The sequence below is a fragment of the Seriola lalandi genome, unplaced genomic scaffold (genome assembly GCF_002814215.2).
Source record: "Seriola lalandi dorsalis isolate HSWRI2012SDOR001 ecotype SW California unplaced genomic scaffold, Sedor1 jcf7180002054543, whole genome shotgun sequence".
Classification (NCBI taxonomy): Eukaryota; Metazoa; Chordata; class Actinopteri; order Carangiformes; family Carangidae; genus Seriola; species Seriola lalandi.
This window is the reverse complement of record NW_019525096.1, coordinates 42,524-53,007: the sequence shown is the minus strand read 5'-3', so window position 1 is coordinate 53,007 and position 10,484 is coordinate 42,524. Positions and strand designations below refer to the sequence as shown.

Sequence of the window (10,484 nt, the reverse complement as noted above, 5' to 3'; positions counted from 1 at the left end):
GTGTGTGTGTGTGTGTGTGTGTGTGTCGCTGCCTGTCATATTTCCATCAGCATTTTTCCGTCTGTCAGGCGTCGGTGCAACGTGGGATACAAGAGCTGTCAGGACATGACAGGGGTCAGAGGTCATCTCTTTCTCACACACACACACACACACACACACACACACACACACACACACACCAAACTGTCACTGTACACCCTGCAGACCAGCTGTCAGTCACTGTCTCTGTCAGTTTCAGGGGTCAAAGGTCAGAGTTCACAGTGATTTAATGTGTGTGTGTTTCATCCCACCTCAGGACACACAAACAAAAGTATAGTCTGTTTCCTGTGTGTGTGTGTGTACAGTTGAACCAGTTCAGTGGCAATGGGAAGACAAACAGTGTGTGTGTGTGTGTGTGTGTGTGTGCAGTTGAACCAGTTCAGTGGCAATGGGAAGACAAACAGTGTGTGTGTGTGTGTGTGTGTGTGTGTGTGTGTGTGTGTGTGTGTGTGTGTGTGTGTGTGTGTGTGTTTGAACAGCTGAGCCACATTGAACTCTTTGTTGAGTGAAGCTGATGTTGATCTCACTCTGATGTGAGGAGGAAAACGTCGGTGAGGAACCTGACGGCTCGGTGTTCTCACCGTTGACATGACGACCAGCGTCGCTGTTGTCTGTGACAGTGTTCGGATGAAACCTACAGTAACAGTGTCTGTGATCAGCTCTGCTCTCTGCCAGTCAGGAGCTCCCACATGGATCAGTGATGGCTGCCAACTTTAATGGATTAGGAAAAGAGGGGGGGGGCTCGGGGGTTGGGGGGGGGGTATTAATAGTACAACAATGTAAAAACACTAAAAGAAGTAAAAGTACAGAAGTAGTTTCTCCAAAATGTAAAATATCAAAGTAAAAAAAGAAGCGCAATTTTCAACTGTGCAATTACAACATTTACTGCTGCATCTATATTTATATTGTTTATTTTAACTATCACCTCTTTCCTATATATACATATATTTGTCATATATCGTAGTATAAGGCCATATTTTTACATTTGATCTTTATCTTTATAATCTTCTTATTCTCGACTCTTTGCTGTTGCACTTCTCCAGGGAGCAACTGTAACGTGAGCTCATCTCTCCCTGGGGAATCAATAAAGTAAGGAAGAGTTTTTATTTGCAGACAGAGACAAAGCAAATGTAAAATAGAAGAATAAGAACTAAAATGTAAGAAAGTGATAAATCATAAATAACAGATCATGTCATGAAACAACGAATCTTATAGATATTGATTATTTTCTTAATTTTTAGATAAGATACGTGTTATATTATTAGATATAAAAAATGCCCGAAACAATGATGACGTTATTTGATGATCATTTCTTTAAAGTTTCTGGGAAACTTTATTTTAGTTTGTTTATTATTATCGTTTATTATTTCCGTGAAAGGAAATTGCTCCATTTTAACCCCAGTCAATATTTATTACTCATTTATTTATGATTGGAAACTTCATTGATGCTGAGTTGTGCGTTTGTTTGTGTTCACATTTTACCCGTGACTTTGAAGAACACAACTTTAGAAACTTTTCTAGAACAATAAAATCAGAACTCACAGGCTGAGCAGCAAGTTGATCAGCTGTTTGCTCTGTAAATAAATTTGAGTTTTGAGTTGATTGGATTTGAGCTGTGGCTGCTCAGGAAGTTGTAACGTGGAAATATGTTCCGGTGTCACTGAGTTAAATACTTTATAATGTTAGCTGCTTTCTGTTGTTAGCTCGTAGCCTGTTAGCTCGGCCCGCTGCTGCTTGTCGTCTCATCCCCTTTGACCTCAGTCTGTCTGGTTTGTAATTGTCTTCATTCACACATCAGCCCTAGATGAATTCAGCTCGTGATCAGGATTCACCTGTGGAGGTGTTGTGGCCTCTGAGGGGGGAGACCCAGAACACCTGGAGGGATCATGTTTCCCATCTGGTCTGGGAAACGCCTCGGCGTCCCCTCCAGGAGCAGCTGGAGGAGCCGGGTGATAAAACGAGCCTCCACAGTAATGAGGATGAGACTGTTAGAGAGAGCGGTTACTAAAGACTGAGACCACATTTCAGCTAATCCACAAGAGACCTGTACGGTTCCAGCAGAGCCAGGACCATGTGGTCCTCAAGTTTCCCTCCACAATCAGCTGATTTCCTTTCATCCTCCTCTCCTAGTCTCCTCCTAGTCGCTCCTCACTTCCTGGTTTCATTAATCTGATCTCCTTTCCTATTTTCCATTCATCGCCTCCTGTTCTCCTTGTTTCCTCTCCTCTTCTTTTCTAGTCTCCTTTCCTTTCTTGTCCCCTCACTTCATCTCCTATAGTGTCCTCTCCTCCTCTTCTTTCCTTACTTCCTCCTTCCTAGTTTCATCTTCTCTCCCTCCTCTTGTTCCTGTCCTTCATCTTCTTTCTCATCTTCCTCTCCTAGTTTCCTTCCCATCCCTCTCATCCCCTCGCCCCCTGTTGTCCTAGTTTTTACTCCTTCCCTATTTTCCTTTCCTTTCATCACCTCTTACAGTTTCCTCTCCTCCTCTCCTTTACTAGTGTCCTTTCCTCTTATTCCCTTACTTCCTCCTTCCTAGTTTCATCCTCCTCTCATCCTTGTCGCCTCTCCTCCCTCAGTGTTCAATTACAGACCACTCTCTGGAATTCACACACACACACACACAACACACACACACACACACACACACACACACACATGCCTGAAGAGCTCTCCCCTCCCCCTCACTGGTATGAAGTGTATGTATGTGAACCAGGAGGAGGAGAGTAGGAAAGGAAACACAGCAAATATGGATAAAGAGGACAGGAAGTAAGGAAGGATAACAAAGGAAGAAAGGATGCAACAAAGGAAGGAAGGAGCTAATGAAGGAAAGGAGCCGGTCTCCTGGCTGCTGACTCTTCAAGTGCAGACACACACACACACACACACACACACACACACACACACACACACACACAATGGAGCACTGAGATGGAGGAGTGGTGTGTTAGAGGGGCGAGAGCAGCGAGTGAGCAAAGCCAGCTGAGTGTGTGTGTGTGTGTGTGTGTGTGTGTGTGTGTGTGTGTGAGGGAGAGAGAGAGAGAGAGAGAGAGGGAGCAGCGAGCCCTGTGATTGGCTGAGCCCGGCTAGATGCACCAACAGCCGAAAGAAGTAGATGAGAACAGAGGAGGAGGAGAGGAGAGGGAGGCTGCAGAGAGAGAGAGAGGAGAGAATACAAAGAGCGTGTGAGTGAGTTAGTGCGTGTTACATGCCTGCTAATGTGTGTGTGTGTGTGTGTCTGTGTGTGTGTGTGTGTGTGTGACATCCAGAGGTGTGTGCGCGTGCAGCAGCGAGGAGGACGAGGAGGAGGAAACCTGATCTCCCTCTCTCTCTCTCTCTCTCTCTCCCTCTGTGGAATACCGCTGTCCGTTAGCGCTTGTCGTTATTTGCCTTGCTTGTTAGCTCGTAGCTTAGCCCGGCCCAGTTCGGTCCGGCCCGGCTCGGCTCTGCTCTGCACTGCTCTGCTCGGACCCCGGTTTGTGGGGGTGGGGGGGTGCTGGTGGTGATGATGGAGCGGTTCCTGGCTCTGCTGCGCCTGCTGGGCAGGAGGAGGCGAGGGAGGAGGTACCGGGCGGACGACGATTACCAGGAAGGCTACGAAGACGTTTACTACTACACCAGCAAGTACAACACACACCTACTGAGTGAGTGAGTCCCACCGGGAGAGAGAGAGAGAGAGAGGGAGAGAGGGAGAGGGAGGGTGGCTTTGTTTTATTGTCTTGAGAGAGAGGAGAGCAGCTTATCAACAGATTATGACAGTTGAAGTCGTCCTGAGTGAGCGAGCACGAGTACCAGCTCTTCTATTATAGATGAAGGTCGTTAGCAAAGTGCTGGTCACTTACAGGGCAAACACACACACACACACACACACACACACACACACACACACTCAGGTATCCAGGTGACAGTGGGGCCAGGTGGTTTGTGGGTAATAACAAGGGAGGAAGTGTTGGGAAGGAATGCAGACAATGTGAGGGAGCGCTCACGCTAATCGCAGGTTTAACCTCCTGTGTTTGGTTCAGTCCACTTCCTGTTGTGGCTTTGTCACAGTTTCTGCTCCTGGTTCCGTCAGTCCAGACCTCAACTCTCGACAACAGCTGAGTGAGGGCATCAGAGCGGTATTAGCATTCACAGCAGCACCTCCCCTGCTGCTGACAACAGCAGCAGAAACTACAGTAGATGGAGAGGATCAGAGCGACTGTTTTTGTTTGTGGTTGTCACGACGATGTTGTGCATCTTTAAACTACAAGCGTGATGTGACAGTGTGTGGAGTCTGCTGCGAAGCTTGTCATCATCAATTAGCATGTTTTGATTGAGTTATCCAGGTCCAGGTTACACACATTTAATTAACCCTCTGGAGTCTATTTGGATGATTTGTTTAATACATTCATTTCTGTCTTTGTGCAGCACTATGATACAGTCTATTTACACATAAAGGGATTTTATTCCAAGTAATTTTTATGCTTCTTTCACTAAAATTATAAATGATGGAAAATATTAACACATCGTTCCACATCAGCACTTTCAACTGATTTCCTCAGCTTGTCTCTACGTGATGTATTAACTTATGTAACTGTAAATGAAACAGGGGCCATTGACGGACTCCAGAGGGTTAATTATATCGTTAGACATTATTCTTTTATTGCGCTGTGTGATATAATTATACACAGTCATAGACCTTTTTGTCCTCGCTGGGTTTCCATCATACTTTCATACTTTGACTCATGAAACACGTGTTAAACGTCTCTCTGTCATGAAGGTCTTAAAAGGTCTAAAGGTAGATGTCCATGTGTTGATGATAAAGCAGGTCTAGTTTCTATATTAATTAATAGACTTGTGGTTGATGGAGTTTTTGAGGCTGCAGCACCCAGGTTGTGGAGTGCTCTACCTGCGCCGCTGAAGGTTTTCTGATTCTGTGGAGTCATTTAAAAAGTAGTTAAAGACTCATCTGTATTTTACTGGATACTTTACTGTCTCCCTTTGATGTGTGTTTGCATTTTAAATGATCTTAACTGGCTCTGTGAAGCACTTTGTGACTCATGTCTGATTAAAGTGCTGTAGAAATACACTTTACGTATTTACTTTAAAGCTCCTGCAGTGTAAAGGTCTGTGTCCATGTGTAGTGTGATTATAGATCAGCTCTAGCTTCTATATTAATACTGTGAAAGTATCAAAGCCTCAGTCCACAGAGAAATGCACACAGCCTGTATTCAGAAACTGAGCCTTAAAACCAGCCGTCAGGACTTCTGGAACTTTGTGATGTCACAACAAAGCAGTCACCAAGCCCAGAGCCTCCTCTCTTCTGATTGGCTCACCGACCTGTTGTTACTAGAGCTGCAGAGAGAAGCCTGAAAGAGGAGATGTAAAACTACACTGAGATGGTTTTTGGTTCTTAAAAGCACAAATAAATCTTCTTATGGATCAACACGTCACAATGTTCTTCACAAGTTTGTAAAATCAAAAGTGTAAATGTCACATTTCACTGCAGCTTTAATTAAAAATCAAACCTGACCTTTAATTCAAATGAATGATTAATTATCTTGTTGTGACCTATATTAGGGTTTCCCCACATCGTTTTATATCTGAGGCAGAAATAACATCAGAGGAATCTTCACACGTTGACAAAATATATCATGGGGCTTATTAAAGGTCTCCTGCTGAGTCTCTGACCACCAGCTGAGCAACGGAGCAGCTTCTTCAATCATTTTCACATTAGACATCGAGGATACACAAAGTGTAAACGTAACTTTTGTTTGTTTACAACTCCACACAGCAGCTTTAAGCTTCAGGGAAGAGTTTAAGTTTAAACACGTCATGATTGTTGAGCCGGGGACGACTGATGGGACCAAGTTGGACCGGGTCTGTTCCAGTCTAGTCTCAGTCTGTCACAAAGAGGTGGTAATCTGTTGGATTAGTGTTTCTGGTCTGGATTGACATTATGATCTGGTTTCAGTGATTCTGTCGTGTGTTATTTTTATGAAGCAGTTTGTTTTTCCGTCCATGAGTCAGAGGGAAGTGAAGAGCTGACAGGAGATGAGGGCATCAACTAAACAACCATAGATGCGGTGGCTCCTCCATGGGGACCCGGGGGGAAAAGGTTACTTGTTGGGGGTCCCTGTGACCTCCATCAAATATTACAGTTTCATTACTTCCTGAGTTACCGAGAAACCAACCACTGCTGCTTTCCTGATTTACAATTTACAGCTGCTTCGGTAGACGGTTTCTCTGGGGAGCAGCAGTGACTGCGTAGTGTTTTTATTGGAGGTAGTTTGGAGGGAGTTTATAGTTGTCACTGCAAAATTTGCCAATATGAGGAGCCGTCGGGGGGCCCCTTTTCCCATTGTGGACCCCAAGCGTTTGCCCGGTTTGCCTCTCCTGACGTCTTCAAATGTCTTCCGGTCGTCCAGAACCCAACGATGTTCAGTTTATAACGGTTCAACTCGGAAACAAGCAGCAGAGCAGACAATGAATTGCTTCATGTTCATCCGAGTGTTAGAAACTCTCCAGCAGCCAATGAGTCACCAAACAGAGGCAAAGTTTGTCCCCAGGACACTTTCACAAAGACGACACACTCTTGTTTTTAACGTGACTCGTTCACATGCTGCTCCCAAAGTGTTTATTTATGTTTATGTGTCATGGAGCAAAATGTCTGAATCCCTCCTCCACTTGTTTTATTCTCTGCTGAGTTCACGCTCTTACGTCTCTTAAATGAGATTCAGGAATCTTTAGTTTCTTTTTTTTTTTTTGTGGATGAACTCTTGTTCGCAGCTCAGTCAGCTCCATCTGTCTCCCTCCAGAGAAATCTCTAACAGGACTTGAACTCGCCGTCGACTGAGCTGTTTACACTGATGAAAGTGTTTGCGAGCGCTCCGAGCTGCGCGCACATGATAAAAGATTCACTTTGGTGTCTCGCATGTTTCCTGAATGAAATGGACTGGAGATTAACTGCAGTTTATTAGAGCCGCTGCTCACGGTTATTCTCACCATCAGGGAATCTGCACATTGTTTCTGGATTTGTCGATTTCTCCTTGTGTCTTTAAAATGTCAAAACATGTTTTAATCAATAATCTATGGTCTAAATAGTCACAGATACATTTTTTTGTCAGTCCACTAATTGATTAATTGAGTAATTGTCCTGATCCAGTTCTGTGTGGAAAGTCTCTCAAATAACTTTTGTGGATACTTGTATTTGTGTAAGTTTCATAACAACACGTTTGTACGTGTTAATGTGCGAACAACTGACACTGAGCTGTTTTGTTCCTCTGCGAAAAATCACTAGAGTATTCCTGTGTGTGTGTGTGTGTGTGTGTGTGTGTGTGTGTGTGTGTGTGTGTGTGTGTGTGTGTGTCAGAGCTGCCAGGAGACATTTCATGTAGCTACCAGCTAGATAACTCATTGTGTGTGTGTGTGTTTAGTACAGCGTGTAATTCTATATGAAGGCGATTTAAGGTTGGTTGACTGGTTAACCCAGAGACACACACACACTCTCACACACACACACAAACTTCTCAGACCTCTTTCAGTGTGATTTTAGTCAGTCATTGATTATTGATTTAATGATGGTCACCCGAGTTCACCTGGTTTATTGCATCAGGTGTCTTAAAGAGAATCTTCACACTAAATCCGTCTTTATCATCAATTCAATCAAATTTTTTAGTGAAAATCTTCACAATATTGTTTTAGTGAAATTTTTCTTTAGATTTTTACTCAAAAGATTTTTGGTAAAAGTTTTTTTTTTTGTGAAAATCTTCAATAGAAAAATATTTTATTGGAATTTTTTTTGCGTGAAAATTTTTCACCCAAAATCTTTTCCACCCAGAATCTATTGACGATAAAGGTGGATTCAGTGTGAAGTTTCTCTATCAGACATTATTGCCATAAGTGAATTTTTTTTGTGAAAATCTCTACTAGTGAAAATGATAAAAAAAAAAAGAAAAAAAGAGAAATTTCCACCAATGAAAATCAAGTATCTTTGTTGCCTGGATCAGAGATTTCAGACTGAAACCACCGTGAGATTCATGCTGATGTTCTGAAAACAACAGGAAGTGAGTGAAGCTCACGACTCAAGAATTTATTGGCTGCGATACATGAGTCTAATCTGGACGCTCTTTGATTGCATCTTTAAAGCTGATAGAGTCAATATTTTTTATTAATAATTACACATGAAACATCATCTTTTTAAAAAAACTTTATTCATTCACTTATGTGATCAGTGAATTCCTTTCTTCAGATTTGCAGCAGCAGCAGTTTTCACAAAGTCGACGAGGTTTGTTTCTAACTTTACAGAGAACCCGAGAAACTTCACACGCTGCTTTTCACACGTTTCCGTGTCTTGATTATCTGATCAGCACGGCTTTGCTCACATCTGTCCTCCTCCATTTTTATTGATTAGCATGGTTTACTGATCAGTCAATAGGACAGGGGTTTTGTTTCTATGACAACGATATCTCGACAACATATCACCTCCACCAGCGCACGGCGTCTGACCGAACAATTCAGAAAAACTTTACTGGCGCTCAGGAAAAAAACGACCTTACACTCCCAATCAACTGTGGTATTGGCGATATAGGTTACAGGTGTTGGTTGTGACGCCTCTGGCCCCGCCTCCATCCATGATGTCACCTGTATCTCACCTGTATGCGAAGTCTCCATCCTCTCGAAGCAAGATGTGCTCCTCTCCGCCCGGCCGGCTGAGCTCGATGATCTCATTACATGCTGAAACATCATGACGCATAAATTTGCACTTTAATGAGGTGAAGCGATGTCGAATGTTACACGATCCAGAGTTCAGACCAGTGCAGTTCACAGCAGTCGTGTGTTATGTGAAGATTGTTGACATAGAAAAATTTGCTAATTAATGCCTTATAAGTAAGGACTTCATTAACATAACTGGTCCTGTGTTCAACATGATGGAGATTAAAGAGGAAAACGGGCAGCAGGAGGGAGGGCCGCGTCTCAATTAGCATTTTGTTTGTGCTTCCTGGTTCTGATTTTTGTTATAATGAGGGAGGAAGGAATCTGAATATGTTAAAAGCAAAAAAAAAACCCAAGAAATAAAATAATTTCTCGTGTGTTTCTGGCTGCCGTCAACAGTCTACACCTCGCTGTTTTTTAATAGTCACCATGTGTGAACGTGCGAGACGCCTCTCGACTCTCAGTCCCAAGTGTTCCACTTTTCCATTCGCTGCGACTGGATTCATGTTGGTCTGGAGGCGTCGTTCTTCTTCTGCCGGATTATCTCCAGAGCCGACGAGAGAGAGAGAGAGAGAGAGAGAGAGAAAAAGTGGAGCAGAAATCTGCACAAGTTCACCCTAATTAATGTGAAGGCCTCTCGGGATCCAGAGCACTTCCCCCCGATTATTAGGATACGATGTTTAATTAGTTTTCTTAATTTAAAGAACAAATGCTTCTTTTCTCTCTTCTGATTCCTCTTTAATTAAAGAGACCAGGGAAAAAGAGGAAACACAATAAGGTAGAGTTCATTTTATTAGGAACGCTTTGCTCAAACTAATGCAGTCTAATACAACAGTGCAGCCATGAATCCTCCTTATGAAGGTTATAATGTTCAGTTTTCAGAGACGTGTTGATTCAGCTTCATGGTCATAGTGGATGTATTTTTTCTGCTGTTGAATTTCATATATATATAGATATATATGTATATCTATATATATATATATATCTTTGTCCTATAAAGGCTGTGGCTCACTAATTAGAAGGTCGGTGGTTCGATTCCCGGCTCCCCCAGGCCGCATGTCGAAGTATCTTGGGCAAGATGCTGACCCCCACATTGCCCCTGATGGCTGCTCCATCAGCGTGTGACTGTGTGATGTATGAATGTGAGTGAATGGGTGAATGTGGCAAGTACTATAAAGCGCTTTGACTCGTCAGTAAGACGAGAAAAGCGCTATATAAGTGCAAGTCCATTTACCGGTTATACATTATGATCCAAAATGTCATGTGACACTATTCTATCTGTTTCTATGGAAGCTGAGGAAGGACATACACAAAGTCTTGTGTTGTCTCAGGGGAAGCGATGGGACTAATCTCCGTCACACAGCAGATCAGCTGTCGTCTGTTGGTCCGACACTTCGGACTCACTCAACATCTATTGATTGGATTGATGTGAAATTTGATACCAACATTTAAAACCCAAAGATGATGAAACCCAAGTCACTGACTTTTCTTGTAGCGCCACCTGCAGCTCAAACCTTCACGTTTATGACCATTAAAGACTCAGAGATGAACTGAACCCCTCGTTACTGTTGATTTCATAGTTAATTAATGTGCGAACATGGAGTTATCATCAGTCAACATCCAGTCCATCATCAATAAATAAGTATCCAAACAACAACAGGCTGCAATGACACAAAATCACTTACAAAATTAATTACTAATCATTTTTTTATAGAGCATTAAAAAAACAAGTGTTGACTGAAGTGATTTACAGA

At 42.9% G+C, this 10,484-nt stretch overlaps 1 protein-coding gene across 7 annotated transcripts in view; it reads left to right on the top strand.

The window, feature by feature from the left end:
* The window catches only part of grip1 (glutamate receptor interacting protein 1), a 59,054-nt gene that overhangs the window by 13,669 nt on the left and 34,901 nt on the right, over window positions 1-10,484 (top strand). For 2 of the 7 annotated variants that reach the window (XM_087176205.1, XM_023414842.2), the window contains exon 1: window positions 3,200-3,680. The exons of 2 other annotated variants lie outside the window; for them this stretch is intronic. In XM_087176205.1, coding sequence (XP_087032331.1) covers window positions 3,542-3,680 — 139 coding nt within the window. In that variant the 5' untranslated portion in view covers window positions 3,200-3,541. Of the gene's footprint in view, window positions 1-3,199; window positions 3,681-10,484 lie in introns of those variants that run through there. 3 more of the 7 variants (XM_087176201.1, XM_087176200.1, XM_087176202.1) reach the window with 2 other exon arrangements.